This window comes from Ahaetulla prasina, chromosome 2, assembly GCF_028640845.1.
Source record: "Ahaetulla prasina isolate Xishuangbanna chromosome 2, ASM2864084v1, whole genome shotgun sequence".
Taxonomy (NCBI): Eukaryota; Metazoa; Chordata; class Lepidosauria; order Squamata; family Colubridae; genus Ahaetulla; species Ahaetulla prasina.
Window position 1 is genome coordinate 4,366,787 of NC_080540.1, and position 20,301 is coordinate 4,387,087.

Below are 20,301 nucleotides of genomic sequence, written 5' to 3' on the forward strand. Positions count from 1 at the left end.
AATCTAGATTAATCCTAACTTCTACTTCTAAAATTACCTTATTTCTCAGCAATTCCTAATCTTTTGTCCAAACGATATAGCAGGCCGCAAAGTACAGTTTCAAATTGGGCAGACCAAAACCCTCCTGTTTCCTCTGCATCGGAGTATTTGATATTCAATCTGTAGCTTTTCCCTTGCCATACAAACCTAGACTTATCATTCTACCATTCCTTAAACGCTACATCACTTATTCAAAATATGTATTGCTTGAAATAAAAGCATCATTCTAGGCCACACATTCATTTTTGTCACAGGAATATTCTCCAACAAGGATAACTTCTATTTCTCCTGTCTTAACATATCCTAACCCTAACCCTTAACATCAATTCTATTTGATTTTCTGTTTCATATTTTTATTAACATTTTCTTTTCATTGTTAAAGGTAAAATTCACTTAAAATACCAAATAATTTGGGGAACAACAAATAGTAAATGGAAGATAGTTTGGGTAGGAAGAAAAAGTCTTGTTTCAAAATTGATTTAGTTCTTACAAGTCTCTGCTGGAATTGGCCACTCCAATGATTATTAGATTTTTCCTAATAGCTTCTCAGATGTTTATGTGATTCTTCCTTAACTCAAAGCTGACTCTGGGTGAAATATGTATGGATAATTATAAACAAACATACTATAATATATTGGAATCTGCCAAAAATCATTAAGAAATTTATAGGACTTATACACTTCGATCTTTTTCCCTAGTTAGCATTTTCATTTCTCTTTTCTTTTGAAGGTATTAATGGGCAAGAGAATAGAGATACTGAGGAACCATTTCAAGTATTCAATGCTGGAGATGAAACGCAGAAATCTGAAATTCAAATGGAAATAGAGAGTCATGAAAGAAACCAGACAAATAATTGGAATCTGGAAAGCTCATCTCCCATTGATGCTCAGATGCAAGACTTTCTTGTCCAACAAGGAAAAATAAAGAAAAAATATACTGGGAAAAATGTAAACCTATTGAAAGACAAGTTAGATGTAAATGAACATGATCCAACAGAAATCAAAAGAGAAGATTATATATCCAGAGACAATGGAAACAATTACAATTGGACTTTCACCCTTCCTCATGAAAATGGCTCCCTTATATCTTGTAAAAAGACCCATACAGAAGAGAAGCGATATAAATGCTTGGAATGTGGAAAGAGCTTCAGAAGAAGCAGTCAAGTTACTTCCCATAACTGGATCCACACTGGGGAAAAGCCATATAAGTGCATGGAATGTGGAAAAAGTTTCAGTGAGAGCCGTTCCCTTACATCTCATAAATGGATCCATACAGGGGAGAAGCCATATAAATGCAGACAGTGTGGAAAGGGGTTTGGTGAAAATGCATCTCTCGTGAAACATAAAAGGATCCACACAGGGGAGAAGCCATATAAATGTACAGAGTGTGGAAAGAGCTTTATTCAGAGCAGTCATCTTTCTTCCCATAAAAGGATCCACACAGGGGAGAAGCCATACAAATGTAGAGAGTGCGGAAAGGGCTTTACCAATAGCAGTCATCTTACTTCTCATAAAAGGATCCACACAGGAGAGAAGCCATATGAATGCACAGAGTGCGGAAAGAACTTTACAAACAGCAGTCAACTTATTTCCCACAACTGGATCCACACAGGGGAGAAGCCATATAAATGTCTGGAGTGTGGAAAGAGCTTTACTAATAGAAGTCAACATACTTCTCATAAAAAGATCCACACAGGAGAGAAGCCATATAAATGTGTGAAGTGTGGAAAATCTTTTACTAATAGCAGTCAACTAACTTCCCATAACTGGATCCACACAGGGGAGAAGCCATATAAATGTCTTGAATGTGGAAAAGGCTTCTGTCGAAGGAGTTCCTTTACTTCTCATAAAAGGATCCACACAGGGGAGAAGCCATATACGTGCAGAGAGTGTGGAAAGGGCTTTACTAACAGCGGTCATCTTACTTCCCATAAAAGGATCCATACAGGGGAGAAGCCGTATAAATGCATGGAGTGTGGAAAGAGCTTCTGTGAAAATGGGTCCCTTATGAGACATAAAAGGATCCATACAGGGGAAAAGCCATATAAATGCATAGTGTGTGGAAAGGGTTTCTGTGAAAATGGGTCCCTTATGAGACATAAACGGATCCACACAGGAGAGAAGCCGTATAAATGCATAGAGTGTGGAAAGGGTTTCTGTGAAAACGGGTCCCTTATGAGACATAAAAGGATCCACACAGGGGAAAAACCATATAAATGTGTGGAGTGTGAAAAGGGCTTCAGCCAACAGAGTAAACTTATTTCCCACAAAAGGATTCACACAGGGGAGAAGCCATATAAATGTCTGGAGTGTGGCAAGATTTTTATTCAGAGCAGTCATCTTGCTTCCCATAAAAGGATCCACACAGGGGAGAAACCATATAAATGTAGAGAGTGTGGAAAGAGCTTTATTCATAGTGGTTCTCTTACGTTCCATAAAAGGATCCATTTGGGAGAGAAGCCATATAAATGCGGGGAGTGCGGAAAAGGTTTCTGTGAAAATGCTTCCCTTATGAAACATAAAAGAATCCACACAGGGGAGAAGCCATTTAAATGTATGGAGTGTGGGAAGGGCTTCTGTGAAAATGGGTCCCTGCTGAGACATAAAAGGATCCACACAGGTGAGAAACCATACAAGTGCAGAGAGTGTGGAAAGAGCTTCCGTCATAGTGGTTCCCTTACTTTTCATAAAAGGATCCACACTGGGGAGAAACCATATAAATGTTTTGAATGTGGAAAGAGCTTCAGGCGGAGCAATGACCTAATTTGCCATACACAGATCCATTTGAAAGAGAATATATGTAAATTTCAGATTTAGTGTTAAACCTACGGACATTCCTCTACTTATAAACTTTTGGGTTACAAGCTTTTAGTGATACAAACAAACCTGCAACTCCAACCTAGAAGGTCACAGATGGCTAGAGAAGGTGGGAAAGGTGCATTGCATATGTTTGTGGTGTGCTTTAAAGTAATCCTTTCCTGCCTCTTTTTGATTGCTTACTGTTCACTGTTTAGTAGTTTGGTGACTGGTGTGACTTGTAGATACTGAATGTGTGGAATTAAACTTGAATGATGGGGAAGGGATTAACACAGACGGCTCCAATCCATGATGATCCAACAAAGATGGAGATGCTGAAGAAAATAGAGTGGGGGAAAATAAGGAATGTGGCATGTTCTCATTATATGAATTACCGTAATGATCATTAAGAACATGGGGAAGATTGTAGAACATGTAAAAGGTTCATGTGCCTATGCACTCCACAGTAACCAAAAGAAGTGGAAAAGTGCGGAAGAGATAGAGAAGCTATGCGGCATGTGGAGCGAAGGTAGCATCAGTGATGTGTGCCTATGAGCTTAATGCTGATCCAGGAGAAGGCTTAGAGCTTATTTCATGACTTGCAACAGGAGGTTGGTAAAAGTTCTGCTGAAAATAGGTTTGTTGCAAGACACACATTTTAAGGCTTGTGCATAATGTGAAAGCGAGGTGGCAAGTATGGAGCCAAGGAGTTCCCAAAAACCCTCAATGAAATTGAGGAAAATTGTTATTAGGAAAATTGTTATTAGGAAAAAAAGTGCCAGGCAAAACTTACATCAGCAAAGAGGAGATAATGATGCAAAGCTGCAAAAGACAGACTATGTTGCCAAGTGAGCAACACCTCCGGTGATCTAAAATTGCTGCTAGTCTTATCATTCTGAGAACCTGTGAAATCTCAAGAAAATCTCAAAATCTCACTTTGTTGTGTAGAAAGCTAAAAAGAAACCTTCGGTCACCCTCATCTTGGAAGAGCTGTTTTTTTCCCATCATTTCATCCTAGAAATATAGAAATAATTGCCATGAGAAAAACATTGCCTTCAAGATTCTCATTTTGGATAATGTCTTGGCTCATCCATCTCGCTTGGACAATTTCCATCTGGACATGAAGGTTGGGTCTCTGCCTCCAAATGCCAATTTCCTCCTACCACTATGGATTGTGGGTTATAGTAACTTTCAGAAATTAACTTTTCTGAATATTCAGCAACATCTACATTGACATCTACAAGGTTATCAAGAATATTGATGGAGCCTGGCAACTTATATGAATATGAATGGGATACGGGAATGTCTGTGCCTTCAGTTTGTTCCATGATTTTCAAAGATTTGAAGTGGTGGACAGGAAGTCGCACGGCATTGTAAGCAACTTGATTGCTTTCATCTTGACCCGGAGAAGGTCTTTAATGAATTGTTAGCCACGCATGTGGAATAACTTCAACAGCAACCTCATGGAGTTGTAAAATCAGTGAATGCAAGAGAAAATGATTAATTTAATGGAGACTCCAGACCAAGCTGATGGCAGAGGAATTCAGCTTGATCAAGAAAGCCCTGCCATGTTTGAAATGCAGGACTGTTTTGAGCATTTCACCAAGGTGTCTGTAGCTATCTAATGGTGCAATATAGTGCTATAGTGTCTATGAGGAAAATAGAAAAGATGAAGGCTATCACCAAAAATTCACTGGACCATTTCTTCAAGAAGATGGAGAAATGTGCCATTTCAACTCTGAAGGATGAACTTATATTGTTGTAATGATTTACCACAATCCTACTACTTATGCAAGGTAAGAATTGGACTGTACATGTTCTTTTATGTTTGTTTGGATTTATAAACAAAGCAGACTTAAGAACAGCCTTGGAACACAACCTATTCATAAATAGAGGAATATCTATGCATTTTCTATTGAGATATGCTAAACTAGAAACTATTTTTGAGCCTGATCCTCACAAATGGCAGCCCCAGACAGATGAATTTACCAGTGAAAATAAAAACAACAGGCACATGCTGTTTTACTTAAGAATACAGGTAATCTTCAACTTATGACTGCAATTGAACCCAAGACCTTAGTTGCTGATTGAGACATTTGTTAATGATTTTTACCCTATTTTATAACTGCTGTTTCGGCAGTTGTTAACTGGATTGATGTAGTTGTTAAGTTAGGAACACCCTTGTTAAGTGAATCTGGCTTCCCATTGACTTTGCTTGTCAGTAGGTTGCAATAGGGCATCCTTTTGCCTTTAGGAGTGCCATTATTTTCCGAAAGGAATTTCTCTGTTGTGCATTATTAACAGTAATTACTGCAGTGAGCTTTGATTATTTGCTTTGGGACCCATGTATCAATTCCATGACATCAATAACTGATTTCCCCCCTTACATTTATGTTTATTGCAGGTTCTTGTTGGAGGTCACTTCCAAGAAAATGGCCACTTTATGTATTTTAGATTGAGAGCCATGCAATTTTATGAAGATGTTGCCTTTGTGTTTTTACAAGTGCATTTCCTTGTTTCTTTCCAAGACTCACTGCAGTGTTTACTGTTGGTTGTTCTTCCCACTAGATCCTGGTTTTAAGAGGAATGCTGCCTCCCCAGGCAATAAAATAGAATAGAATAACAGAGTTGGAAGGGCTCTTGGAGGTCGTCTAGTCCAACCTCCCTGCTTAAGAAGGAGCTACATCTCCCTTATGCTGCTGTTCAAGACAAAGCTTTACTATGTTTATTCCTCTATAGCAGACAGGCAGACAGAAATTCAACAGACACTTCCCACAATTTAAACTTTCCTTCTTTTGTCTATTCTCCTTACAATTGTTTCCACCTTCCTTAATATATTCAGTTTATCAGATGACCATATACTTCGCTGTTGTCACAAGTTGGACATGATGCAGGAGAGAGATTCTGTGGTCTGAAGGGATATTATAATCCAAAGGGAACTCAAAGTTCCATCAAAATATACAGAGAAATAGATTGTGATAAGGTAGTCCTTCATTTATGATGTAATTGAACCTGGAATTATGGTTGTTACATCATTGCATTTTAGTCATGTCATCACATGACCAAACATTTTTGGCACTTTTTCTGGTTGTCATTAAGCAAATAATGATCATTACGTGAATCCATTTTACCCACTGAACATGTAGAAACCAGCAAAAAAATCAAAAGTCACAATTATGTGACCATGCCAAGTGCCCAGATTGTGATAACATAACTTGGGGGACAGGGGCAGCCATTGTAACTTAGTTGTGAGTAGCTTTGAGGGGAGGGGTTACAATGTAATTTCAAAAATTCACTAACAACCAGTCCTAAACCTAGGATTACCTGCATTAAACTGCCCATTGAATAAAAGTGACAACAGGATTTGTGCTTTGAATTTCCTTCCTTCCCTTGGAAAAAATGAGATTTTGCTAAGAAAGAGATTCCAAAGCAAAAATGAGGAGATAAAGGCATGAATTGCCCTCACAGTGATATAACCAGGCCAATAAGTAACAAATCCTTTGACGAAACTTTTTATCTGATTAATATACGGTATACCTGGTATGTCTCAATAAGACAAAACTTGATCAACATTTCTTCCACTAGAGCAGGAATTTGCAGGCAAGATTCATTTAATCCTCTATCTATCCCCTCTGTAAATACATCTTTTCTTCCTTTGCTTAATCTTGTTAATCTTAATCTGTTTTTTTCCACCCCGATTTCTGGTTGATGTGATGATGTTATCCATTCAATTATGTCCGACTCTTGATGATCCTATGGGCCAGGTCTCATAGGTTGATCACATTTTCCAATCTTGTACTTTTTTAAGTTGATTTATGCTCTGCCTGGTATCAGTTTTGATGGTGATCAGCCATCGTGTTCTTCGGTGGCCTGGCTTTCTTTTACTGCTAATTCTTCCAAACATAACTGCTTTCTCCAGTTAACTGCCCCACAGTGTGGAAAAGAACAAGGAGCTGAGTGGGGATGTAGGGAAGAGTCAGGGTGGGGTGTATGGGAAATATGTGGGATTGGGAAGATGTGTGGGTGAGTGTGAGAGACACCATGCGAGTCAGGGTGCACAAGGGTACACAAGATGGCTGGTTTAGTGATGATATGCAAGGTTATGTGAGGCACTACATGGTGTGGCGTGGATGTGTAGGGATATGCAAAAAGAAATATTTTGTTCAGAGAGGATAAGGTTGTACAAATGGCACCACACTGAGATGGCATACCTACGCATGAGTTGCATCTGACTCACTACTTTCTGGTGGATTCTCCACTATTTTGGTTGAGGACCATCAGATTCAGTTAAAAATGGCAACCAGGACTGTTGTTTCTAAAAGATGCAGTAATGCCTTGTGACCACATTGTTTAAAGATAGAAATTTTGGTCCCAACTGCTGTCATAGATGGAGGACTGCCTGTAATAAATATAGGACGTAATACCTATGTTGTTATTTTAGATAGCTCTTATTGGACTTGCTGATTAATATGTAGAGATAAATATTTAGAAATAAAGAATAAGGTGAGGTATGGAGTGAAGAAATGTTCAGCTGTATTTTAAAAGTGATAAGTCATTAGTATTGGTTATACATATTGGGGACTAGAAGAAGGAAATCTGTTTTTCTGTCTTTCTTTTCTGCAGTTTTAATTTTTTAAAAACATATTTCTGTACAATATACTTTGTATAATATAATATTCAATAAAATTACGGGGGGGGAAAGCTAATAATAAAGCGTAAAATTTTGTATGACACAAACACACACAGGACCTGTCATTTCAATACCATGGCAATCCTAATACCAGTTTAGAAAAAGCAAGATTATCTTCTTTTACAGAACACTGCTGAATACTATTTCCTGGCTCTTCCTTCCCTCTGTCTAAGCAGGGATGTTAACTTTTTTCTATAAACTTTCTTAAAAATACTTTCTTGGAAACTGATCAAGAAGAGATTCAACCTAGAAATAGGGAGAAATTTTCTGACAGTGAGAACAATCAACCAATGGAACTGCTTGCCTTCAATAGTTGTGGGAGCCTCATCACTGGAAGCTTTCAAGAAGGGACAGAACTGCTATTTGTAAGAAATGGTGTAGGTTCTCCTGCTTGGGGAGGGAAGGCAGCTTGGACTAGATCAGGGGTCTCCAACCTTGGCAACTTTAAGCCTGGAGGACTTCAACTCCCAGAATCCCCCAGCCAGCATCTAGAAGACCTACAAGATCCCTTCCAACTCTGTTAAATCTGTTGCAGATGGATTTAAAGTTGAAAAAAAGCAGTTATATTCAGAAGGCTTTCTGAACTGGGGGGGACACGACCATCTCCTATGGAAAATGCTCTGCATGAGGACCTGTATTGCATACAGCATCCGCCAGGGAGCGGGCTTGGCCAAGACAATGGTATATCAGATGCTTCAGGTTGCCTTAAATTCAGTAATGGTCTTAAAAGTTTCCAATTCTTATTTCCCCTATGAGGTGAATTCCCTACTATTAAGTAAAAGAGTCTTTTTAAAAATCTTTTTCCCCTCATGGTATTTGTGTTTTATATTCCCCTTTCCACTATTTTCATTCCATCATTTTGCAATTCCACTTTTTCTCTAGGTCACAGAAGAGATGCCTATTTCCCCCTCTTCATTTCTCCACCAAGAAGCCTCGTTGTGAGGTAAAAATTCTGCAACATCCACCAGTTTGAGTTTTTTCTTTAATTTGGAACTGGTTTTCCTTCAAAATTTCTTTTTCTTCAGCATTATTTCCTTTGTCAGAAGCTGCCATCTGGTCTTTTCAATTATCCTTAGGCACCCAGAGCTGAGAATTGGAAAGGAAGAATCTGTGTATTGAACTAAAAATCTATAAAGGTGTCAATTTTCCTGACAGGAAAATTTTCCCTCCCTCAGGAGGCGCCGCTGCTTTTCTCTGACAGACAACCAATGAGAAGTCCCTTTGCTGCTATTGTCATGCCCATCATCCCTGCCCTCCCCCTTTCCCCTCAAGATGCGCTCCTTCTTCCCGCCCTTGCAGGGTCCCGGTCACATTGCGCAGAATCCACCAAGGGACGCCCCCTACAAAAGGAAGCTTCCCTATTGGGCCACTGGAGGGCGAACGTTGGTTGGGTTTTCAGAGGAGGCGTGACATCACAAACGCTTGCCACTGTAGGACGACGTACTCCGTCTCCTTAGCCGTTGGGGCTCCGCAGGAGGTGTAGTGGCTGCGGGAGTGGATGGCGGGGGGAGATTCAGACATACCCCGGGTGACGTGCGGGGGGGTGGGACGCTTCTTGTGCAAAAGGAGGCGGAGGCGGGAGAGACCGACGCCTGGCCCTCCTCCAGCTTCAACCCCGGTTCCCATGCTCCCCGGCCGCCCTCTCTATGCAGGGGGAAGCGGGGATGCCTGGAAGCGATGGAGATCCGGGGAAGAGCCCGAGTGGGGGAAGGGGAGGGTCTACCTTGCGGAGGCCCAGCAGGAGAGGAGAGAAGCCGGGCGAGGAGGAGGCAGGATTCGCACCAGGCTCCCCAAGGGCCCGATCCTCCGCAGCTCGGCTTGTCTCTGGAAAGGGAGAGAAGCGGGGCGGCTTCTCCAGCTGCCTCTTTTCCCGGCCCTACTCGGGATGACCCGCTTGGAGCTACGGGCATCTTGGGTGAACGTTGTTCAGTGGTTAAATTCTACTTTCTAATTCTTGGCGTTTATTTTTTTTCCTTTCCAACTTGAAATCTTTGCAAGCCAAAATGTTCTCTTGGGAAAAAACAACAGAATAACTTGCAGGGATCAGTCCTGCGGCACTAGAAATGGTCCTATGAATGAAAAGTCATCTGAGTCTTTGTGTCTTGGAGTCGCTCATATAAATGCATGGAATATAAATTTATATATAAATTTAAAAATATAAATATAAATTTATATATATATAAATATTTATATGAGCATATAAATGCTCATATAAATGCATGGAGTGTGGAAAAACCTTTACTCATAGCAGTGTACTTAGAAGTCACAAAAAGATCCACACAGGAGAAGCCATATAAGTGCATGCAGAATGGGAAAGCTCTTACTTTTAGCAATGAATTTACTATCCATAGAAAGATCCACATAGGGGAAAAGCCATTTAAATGCATGGAGCGTGGAAAGAACTTTGCTCAAAGTGGTCATCTTATTTCCCATAAAATGATATACACAGGGGAGAAGCTGTATAAATGCATGGAGTGTGGAAAGTCGTTTACTGAGGGCAGTGGATTTAGAAGCCACAAAAAGATCCATACAGTGGAGAAACCATATAAATGCATGAATTGTGGAAAGGCATTTCCTCAGAGTGGTGCTCTTACTTCTCATGACAAAATCCACGGGGGAGAAGCCATATAAATGCATGGAAAGCTGAAAGAGCTTTGCTCAGAATGATAATCATAAAAGGATCCATGCTCGAGAGAAACTATATAACAATGATGGTGAACTTTTAGAGACAGAGAGCCCAAACTGCAACCCAAAACTCAGTTATTGCAAAGTGCCAACACAGCAACTTAACTGTATTTTTTGGTCTATTAGATGCAGTTTTTTGTCTCCCAAAAGGGGGTGAAAATGTCTGTGCATCTGAATATTGCCAGAGCCCCACCCGCACACCCTGTTTTGGGGCTTTTTTTGGTCATTTTTCAGGCCTTTTTTGGTCCATTTTTTGGGCCTGTTTTGGGGGATTTTTTGGCTCGTTTTTGAGGCTTTTTTCAGCCTTTTTGGGGGGAAGCCTCGGAAATTGCTCCAAAAAAGCCTTGAAAACGGGCCAAAAAAAGCCCCGAAAACTGGGGGAGGGATATTTTGGCTCTTGCTGGGTTGAAGCTGTTTTTTCAAATATTGCATATTAAGCATTCTATGTGAAACTGGAGGGGAAAAAAATAAAGAAAAATAATTCTTTTTAAATGTATTTTTAACCACTTTTCCATCGTTTAAAATTCTTTGTTTTGCTCACTGTAGCTAACCCTTTTGTGTGTCATTGTCAACTCCAAATGTGGTTCAATATTTTCATTTATGGTCTAATGATGTGCCTTAAATTCTCCAAAGGGTTTAAGTTTTCTAGTCACATCTCTTATTTATTTATTTATTATTTCAACTTTTATACTGCCCTTCTCCCAAAGGACTCAGGGCGGTTTGCAGCCGAGTAAAAACAATAATGCAAAAGTTAAGAACAATTTTTTAAAAAACTAATTTTAAATTGGCCGAAATGTAAAAATTTGCTAAAACCCATTAAAAAACTAATTAAAACTATTAAAAACTATTAGGCTAGTCCTGCTTGATGAAATAAAAGTCTTCAGCTCACGCCGGAAGGCTCGGAGGTCAGAGAGTTGGCGCAATGTTGGAGGTAGTTTGTTCCAGAGGGCTGGGGGCCCCACAGAGAAGGCCCTCCCCCTGGGGTGATCGCCAGCCAACATTGTCTGGCCAACGGCACCCTGAGGAGACCCTCTCTATGGGAGCGCACTGGTCGATGGGAGGCTACCGGTGGCAGCAGGCGGTTCCGTAAGTATCCCGGTCCTGAGCCATGGAGCGCTTTAAAGACGGTCACTAACACCTTAAATTGCACCCGGAAGACAACCGGAAGCCAGTGCAGCCCGCGCAGGATGGGTGTTATATGGGAGCCTCGAGCCGCTCCCACTATCACCCGCGCGGCCGCATTCTGGACCAGTCAATCCCGACCTAAAAATGTTTTTTCCTCATCATAGTTTAAATTTATATTCCTTTTTCACGATCTTCCTTTCTCAGTTTTGGAATAGCACCTTTTCTCCAGTCAAAGATGAAACCCTATTTCCCATCTTTATTTCTCAATTGAGGAGCTAAATTATGAGGTAAAATTTCTAGAATATCCAGAGATTTCAGCTTTTCCTCCATTTTGGAACTGGTTTTTCTTTAGGGTTGCCCCTGTCAGGCAGGGAGCAATTGACGGGGGCCTTTTCTCCGACTCCGAAGCACATCGTTCCTGCGCTCTCCCTTCCCCTCAGACGCGCTCCTCTCTCCCTCCCTTTGTAGAATCCTGGCACTTTGCGCCAAATCCTCCAGGGGGCGCGATCGGCCAAGAGGAGGAGGTCGAAGGCTGTCTTTGTAGGGGAGGCAGGGGAGGAAATGACATCATTGAGCTTTGGCACTCTAGGACGCCGCACTCGCTCGCCGTAACCCCTGGGGCTCCGCAGGAGGCGGAGAGGCTGCGGGAGAGTGGAGGAGGGAGATCCAGACGTGTCCCGGGTGAGGGGGGGGGGCTCTTCCCGTGCAAAGGGAGGCGGACGAGGGAGAGACCTGCGCCCGGCCCTCCTCCGGCTTCAACCCCGGGTCCCATGTTCCCCAGCCGCCCACTCCCTGTAGGGGGAAGCGGGGATGCCAGGAAGGCGGCGGGGATGTGGTGGTCCCTTCCCGGCTCGTGTCCGGGGAAGAGCCCGAGTGGGGGGAGGGGAGGGTCGGCCTTGCGGAGACCCAGCAGGAGAGAAGAGAAGCCGGGCGAGGAGGAGGCAGGATTCGCACCAGGGTCCCCGAGGGCCCCATCCTCCGCAGCCCTGCCGGTCTCCGGAGGAGCGGTCTCTCCAGCTGCCTCCTTCCCGGCCCGGGTGGGTGGATGGGGCAACCCCGGCCCTTTGCTGGGATGACCTGCTTGGGCGCCAGTCAGATTGTTTGAATCTACCTGAAAGTCCAAGGAAGACTCCCCTCTTCAAAGGACACCCTGAGGAAGGGAAATGTGGCAGCCTTAGCCAGGGAGGTTTCCTGGCATTTCATTCCATGTGTACAGGTAGTCCTCGACTTACAGCAGTTCATTTAGTCCCTGTTCAAAGTTACAACGGCATTGAAAAATGACCGTGACGTATGACCGTTTTTCACACTTACAACCGATGCAGCATCTCCATGGTCGCATGATCGAAATTTAGATGCTTGGCAAGTGGTTCTTATAACCACTTGTAACCTGCGGGATCACGGGATCCGCTTTTGTGACTTTCTGACAACCAAAATCAATGGGGAATTCAGATTCACCTAACAGCCGTGTTACTAACATAACAAATGCAATGATTCACTTAACAACTCTGGCAAAAAAAGTTGTAAAATGGGGCAAATTCACTTTAACAAATGTTTCACTTAGCAACATAAATTTTGGGCTCAATTGTGGTCATAACTCGAGGACTACCTGTAATGAGCTTCCATGGTTCGTTCACCTGTTTTGGATTTGGCAGTTTATGTGAATACTCCTTGGAAGTAAATATAGATTGGAAATCCTTCCTTATAAGAAAAAATAGTGTACCTCACTCACACAAATAGACACACACATGCACAAAAACAGAATTTATCTCCTCAACACCACTGCAATCTTATTCCAGTTTAGAAAAACACTTCCTTCTGTGGGAATAATTGTTGCTCAATGATTAAAGTAGCCACTTTCTCATTCTTGGAATTTTTTTCCCCCATCTCAAATACAGAAACTGGAAACCATTTGAACTTCTTGACATGTAAAATTATCTCTTGGGAAAAGAGCACTGAATGGCCGTCTGTGGTTATTCCAGTGGCTATAGGATCAGTCCTATGAATGAAAAGGCATATGAATGAAAAGGCATCTCATGAAAAGAGATCTACAAAACTCCTTGGACCCTTCTGAAGTTGGGTTATAGGACAGAAAAAAAATGGAGATACAACCTTTAGCAAGTGAGAGAACTGGAAAACGCCTTTCAGTTGTGCAGCCTGGGTGCTGTGAAGTAAGAACTGAGCAGAAGATCCTGGAGGAGGAAACCATCATGCATTCAGAAGTTCAGCCCTGGAATCTCAGGAGCCTCCAATACCAGGAGGCTGAGGGTCCCCGAGGACTTTGCAGCCGACTCCACAATTTTTGTAGACAGTGGCTGAGACCAGAAAGACACACTAAAGCCCAGATGCTGGACCTGGTTGTTCTGGAGCAACTCCTGGCCCTTCTTTCCCCAGAAATGGAAAGCTGGGTACGGGAGTGTGGAGCAGAGACCAGTTCCCAGGCAGTGGCCCTGGCGGAAGGCTTCCTCTTGAGCCAGGTGGAAGAGCAGAAGCAGCAGCTCGAGTTACAGGTGAGAAGCCTTCATCTTAGGAGTTCAAGAGTGAATAAAGAATGTGTTTGATTTCTCTTTCCCTTCCAGACTTCTCTCACACTCATAAAATATGGCTATATATCATGGTAATTCTTATAGGACATTATTCCATTATCCATTGTAGTCGATCAATCATCAATAAAGGAGAATATTTGTTGCTCAGGGTTGAAATGAGGGGTCATTGGTGCTTTCTGAGTTTGCTTGTTTTTTTCCAGATGTTTCATTATACAACTAGCTTTCATCAATTGGGGACAGCAGTTCCTTTCTTTACTGCATCCTTGTTGATGCTGGGGATTTTGAAGTTGTGTTCAGAGAACAATAATTCACTTCATGTTGTGTGATGCCCATTAATTCTGCTTTTTTCCCCTCTTGCCTCCTACTTCAAGTCCTTTGCGATGGAGATCAGAGGTCCTGAGGGAAGGAAGAATCCATCAAATCCCTCTCAAGAGCTGCTTTCCAGGAGGATCTCTCAGGAAGATCCAAGTCAGGACATCTCAGGAGGTAATCCAAGGTCTCCCCATTACCCAAAGAGATCTCAGCTGTCCCATCTTTATGTCTTCTACCATGTGGAAGATCTCATCCTATTCCATTAATTATGTATTTTAAAATTCTGTATCCCTTACAGGGAAGAGTCAAATGAAGTTGTCTGCTGTTTATGATGGAGATGAAACAATGGTTGAACCTCCAACTCAAGTAAGAAGGGAAAAATAATTTATTAGATTTATATATTTCCTTTCCTTCTGGAAGTGAAACTGATGTACAAAGCACTTTTGTTTGGGCTAGATTATTTGTGTTTTCCTGAGCAACAGAGAAAGGAGAATAGAAGATTCAAGTTGCTATCAGTCAGCTTAGCTTTCTTTGAAGTTGTTTGTTTGAATAGAATAGAATAGAATAGAATAGAATAGAATAGAATAGAATAGAATAGAATTTTATTGGCCAAGTGTGATTGGACACACAAGGAATTTGTCTTGGTGCATATGCTCTCAGTGTACATAAAAGAAAAGATACGTTCATCAAGGTACAACATTTACAACACAATTGATGGTCAATATATCAATATAAATCATAAGGATTGCCAGCAACAAGTTATAGTCATACAGTCATAAGTGGAAAGAGATTGGTGATGGGAACTATGAAACGATTAATAGTAGTGCAGATTCAGTAAATAGTCTGACAGTGTTGAGGGAATTATTTGTTTAGCAGAGTGATGGCCTTCGGGAAAAAACTGTCCTTGTGTCTAGTTGTTCTGGTGTGCAGTGCTCTATAGCGTCGTTTTGAGGGTAGGAGTTGAAACAGTTTGTGTCCAGGATGCGAGGGATCTGCAAATATTTTCACGGCCCTCTTCTTGATTCGTACAGTATACAGGTCCTCAATGGAAGGCAGGTTGGTAGCAATTATTTTTTCTGCAGTTCTAATTATCCTCTGAAGTCTGCGTCTTTCTTGTTGGGTTGCAGAACCGAACCAGACAGTTATAGAGGTGCAAATGACAGACTCAATAATTCCTCTGTAGAATTGGATCAGCAGCTCCTTGGATCTAGGGATTCATAATTTCTACTCTTAGATTATTACTAGGATATATTTTTAAAGGCTAGCTCTTAAATTTCATTTTTCTAGTTAACCTTTGAAGGAGAGAGAGAGAGATGCGCAAAAGAAAGTACACCCTTTTTGGGTTCTATGGTTTTACATATCAGGACATAGTAAAAATCATCTGGTCCTTATCAGTTCTTAAAAGTAGATAAATACAACCTCAGATGAACAACAACAACACATGACATATCACACCATGTCATAATTTGTTTTAGAAAAAGAAAGCCCAAATCGAGTGTGTGAAAAAATAAGAACAATTTTACTGCTTCCATAAGTAGGAAGAGGCTATCATTAGCAAGCTTGACTATCTCTATAATCACCAAAGTTTTAGGAATTTGCTGGTCTCCAGTGTTTGAGGTATGTGTTAACAACACAAAGCCAAAGAGTAAAGACATCAAGTTATCTTAGAAGAGGAGTTTTTGCTGCCCATCGATCTGGGAAGGGTTATAACAATTGAAAATCCATCATTCTACAGTGAGGGAGATTATGGAAAACATTCAAGACAGTTGCCAATCTTCTCAGGAGTGGACATCCCAGCAAATTCATCCCAAAGTCAAATCATGCAGTGCTCAGACAAATTGCAAAAAATCAGAGAGTTACATCTCAGACTCTACAGGCCTCAGTTAGCATGTTAAATGTGAAAGTTCATGACAGTACAATTAGAAAAAGACTGAACAAGTATGGTTTGTTTGAAAGGGTTGCCAGGAGAAAATTGTCTTCTCTCTGAAAAGAACATGGCAGCATCGCTTAGGTTTGTAACGTTGCACCTGAACAAATCACAAGATTTCTGGAACACTGTCCTTTGCACAGAGGCTATAACCAAACACAGCGTATAAGCTGAAACATCTCACATCAATCATCAAGCACGGTGGTGAAGGGGTGATGATTTGTTTTACAGCTTTGCAGTCACTGAGTTGTCTATGAACTCCTCTGCATACCAAAGTATTCTAGAATCAAATGGGAAGCCATCTATTTGACAGCTAAAGCTTGGTTGACATTGGGTCATGCAACAGGACAATGATCCAAAATCCACTAGCAAATCTACAACAGCATGGCTGAAAAAGAAAATGGCCCAGTTAAAGTCCAGACCTCAACCCAATTGAAATGCTGTGGCAGAACCTCAAGAAAACTGTGCATAAACAAATGTCCACAAACCTCAAGAGTCGGCCAAAATTTATTTATTTATTTATTTATTTATTTCGATTTTTATACCGCCCTTCTCCCGAAGGACTCAGGGCGGTGTACAGCCAAGTAAAATTCAATATATAAACATTAAGAGAAATTAAAAAGCATATTATAATGTGGCCAAAATTTTAAAACAATTTAAAATCTTAAAATATAAATAACCCCAATAAAATTTCAGTCCAGTCCCGCTTGAATAAATAGGTGCGTTTTCAGCTCACGGCGAAAGGTCCGAAGATCAGGCACTTGACGTAAGCCAGGGGGAAGTTCATTCCAAAGCGTAGGAGCTCCAACAGAGAAGGCCCTTCCCCTGGGGGCCGCCAACCGACATTGCTTGGCGGACGGCACCCTGAGAAGGCCCTCTCTGTGTGAGCGTACGGGTCGGTGGGAGGCATAAGGTAACAGCAGGCGGTCCCGTAAGTACCCGGGTCCTAAGCCATGGAGCGCTTTAAAGGTGGTAACCAGAATCTTGAAGCGCACCCGAAAGACCACAGGAAGCCAGTGCAAACTGCGCAGGATTGGTGTTACATGGGAGCAACGAATTCCTTCACAGTGATAAAGCCATATAGAAAATGATTACCGATATCTCAAGTTATTGTTGCTAAAGGTGATTCTACATACTATTGAATCATAGGGTGTGCTCATTTTTTCACACATGGCTTCTCCGTTTTGGTTTTCTTTTTGTACAATAAATGATTGCATGGTGTAATATATATCATGTGTTGTTCATCTGAGATTGTATTTAATTACCGTATTTTTCGGAGTATAAAATGCCCTTTTTTTCCTCCTAAAAGAGGCTAAAAATTTGGGTGCATCTATACCAGTGGTAGTCAACCTGGTCCCTACTGCCCACTAGTGGGCATTCCAGCTTTCATGGTGGGCGGTAGGGGTTTTGTCAAATTGTCAAATTATAAATTTTATAAAGTAAAGTTACTTCCCTGCTTTATAAATCACCATTACTGTGCAACCGGTGGGGGATTAGAAAATTTTACTAACAGAGATACAAAAGTGGGCGGTAGTATAAAAAGGTTGACTACCCCTGGTCTATACTCTAAATGTAACTCTGCACGGTGCCCAAAATGGCTACCTGAAACAGCTGCTGCCTTCTCTTTCTCACACTTTGCCTGCTTTAGTCACTGAAGCTCCCTCCGAGGATCAGCTGTGCTTTTGAAGCTGGTTTTCAGCCCCAATGCAAGCAAAGCAATCTTCCATGCTTTGCCTGCTTTTTTAATAGCTGCTCCCTCTGACAATCAGCTGTGCTTGCTTTAGAAGCACAGCCCCAACCAGCCCCAACCTCAAAACCAGCGAGCGAACTAATGTGCTGGGACTAGCCAGATGAATACCTGGTAGGCAAAATTCCCCCCTCCCCATTTTCCTCCCCAAAAACTAAGGTGTGTCTTATACTCCGGCGCGTCTCATACGCCAAAAAATATGGTACTTATAAGAACTGCTAAGGACCAGATGATTTTTATTATGTCCTGATAGGTAAAACCACAGAACACAAAGAGGGTATATTTTCTTTTTCACGTTAAGATAGATAGGTAGGTAGATATGTAGGAAGGTAGGTAGATAGAAGATAGATAGATAGATAGATAGATAGATAGATAGATAGATAGATAGATAGATAGATAGGTAGGTAGGTAGGTAGGTAGGTAGGTAGGTAGGTAAATTTTTTGTCATCTTTGCTTTTGGAATTTCTACAGAATAGGGCAGATCTTGTAAATCCTTCATGGTCTTTTTTTGTTTTTTCTTGTCCTTGTTCAGGAGGGTATTGTGTCCTATGAAGAGGTGGCTGTGTATTTCTCTGAGGAGGAGTGGTCTCAGCTGGATGCTCACCAAAAAGTTCTGCATTGGGAAGTCATGCTGGAAAATCAAAGGAATGTGGCCTCTCTAGGTATGGTTTTGCTAGTCCCCTATCATAGACTTTGTGAATACATTTTGTAGTCTGATGTCATCAACTAGTTTTTATTTTTATTAAAACTCTCCAACAATATATTACCGTATATACTCGAGTATAAGCCGACCCGAATATAAGCCGAGGTACCTAATTTTACCACAAAAAACTGGGAAAAACTATTGACTCGAGTATAAGCCTAGGGTGGGAAATGAGGCAGCTACTGGTCAATGTAAAAAATAAAGATAGAGCCAAGTGTTCTATTTCTTAAAGGGAGAGGAAGGTGTAGGGAACCCCACCACGGTCTGATTAATTAAGATGACGACATAATGAGTGCGAAACGTCGAGGCATTCTGATGATTTGCACGCCTTGGGTCTCCTCTCCTATTTAATCTTTAATCTTTCAGGGAAGGCAAAAGATTCGCCGCCATTCGGCGAGGGATGCTGCTCTGCCTTTTTTTTTTGGCTGTGAGTGTGGCCGGGATGGAGGGGGTGCGGTGAAGTAAGATTCAACAGCGGCAGGGAGGAGCTGGCTCTGTGTTTGTGTGTGTGTAGTATGCGCGCATTGGCCGCCCTGTTTCCTGGTGCTCTGCTCCCTGACCCCAGTGGCAGTCCTTACTCATTGCACTGTTCTCTTCCTTCTTCGCTTTTTCTCTCTCCCTCTCTGTCTCTCTCTCTCTCTCCCTCTTTCTTTCCTTCTCGTTCCCCAGTTCAGAGCTCGGACTGCTCTTATTTTCACTCCCCCTTTTCTTTTCTTTTCCTTCCTTCCTTCCTCCTCCCTCCTTCTCTGCCTCTCTTCGTCCCCTCCCGGGATCCTTGCGGGTCGAAGGTTCTGTCCTGCCCACCAGCCGCCCACCTATGCCAAGGTCTCCTGGCTTTTTCGCTCTCTGTAAGCAGCGGCTCGGCAGCGTCGCCCCACCGTGGGCAAGAGGAGGACGAGTGAGAGGGGCGAAATGTCGACGCCCCTCCGCCCCGCCCCTCCGCCGACCACCGCCGCCGCCATCAAAAGCGGCGGAAGAAACGCCGAGGCCAGCCGCCGCCCAAAGCAGGCGGCCGAGCTGGCAAAGCATGCCGGCAGCATTTGGGCTCGTCCTGCCGGCACTTCACAGCGCCTCCCCACCCACCCACCCACCCCACTGCCGCCGCACTCAATTTCGGCTTTTGAGAGGAGGCGGGGTGACAACGCCTCCGCCCCTCCGAGGCGAGAGGAGGCAGTGAGAGGGGCGAAATGTCGACGCCCCTCCGCCCCGCCCCTCCGCCGACCACCACCGCCGCCATCAAAAGCGGCGGAAGAAACGCCGAGGCCAGCCGCCGCCCAAAGCAGGCGGCCGAGCTGGCAAAGCATGCCGGCAGCATTTGGGCTCGTCCTGCCGGCCCAGCTGCAGTAGACTCGAGTATAAGCCGAGGTACCTAATTTTACCACAAAAACTGGGAAAACTATTGACTCGAGTATATCGGTATCTCTTGTGAGGGAGAAGCAAAAAGATCTGGTCTTCTTGTGCTCCAAGGAAGGAAAAAGGTCTTTGGCCTCTTGCTTAAATGAATTCTGTACCATTTCTAATCTGGTGATTTGTTTTCATTTCTATTTCAACATAACAGTAAAAAAAACTAACCCTTGGGTTTAGGAGACGCTCCACTCCATCACATGGCAAATGGGCAGCAAATAAATCTAAAAGTAAAAATTACATCTCTATAATGAAGGAGTATCATTTATTTAGGCTCTTGGTGTCTAGGGATCTCAGTCATCCAGGCCATGGTTGTCCCAAAGGTCCTTTT

At 42.5% G+C, this 20,301-nt stretch overlaps 1 protein-coding gene across 12 annotated transcripts in view; it reads left to right on the top strand.

The window, feature by feature from the left end:
• LOC131192666 (zinc finger protein 93-like) overlaps nt 1-20,301 on the top strand; it is an 83,365-nt gene that overhangs the window by 6,668 nt on the left and 56,396 nt on the right. For 4 of the 12 annotated variants that reach the window (XR_009153772.1, XR_009153773.1, XM_058172034.1 and 1 more), the window contains exons 1-5: nt 11,334-12,015; nt 13,230-13,841; nt 14,243-14,363; nt 14,488-14,555; nt 18,396-18,525. Coding sequence is in view for 8 of the 12 variants with exons in the window: in XM_058172034.1 (XP_058028017.1) it covers nt 13,431-13,841; nt 14,243-14,363; nt 14,488-14,555; nt 18,396-18,525 (730 nt within the window). In the remaining 4 variants the exon portion in view is untranslated. The other 8 variants (XM_058172032.1, XM_058172033.1, XM_058172036.1 and 5 more) reach the window with 7 other exon arrangements.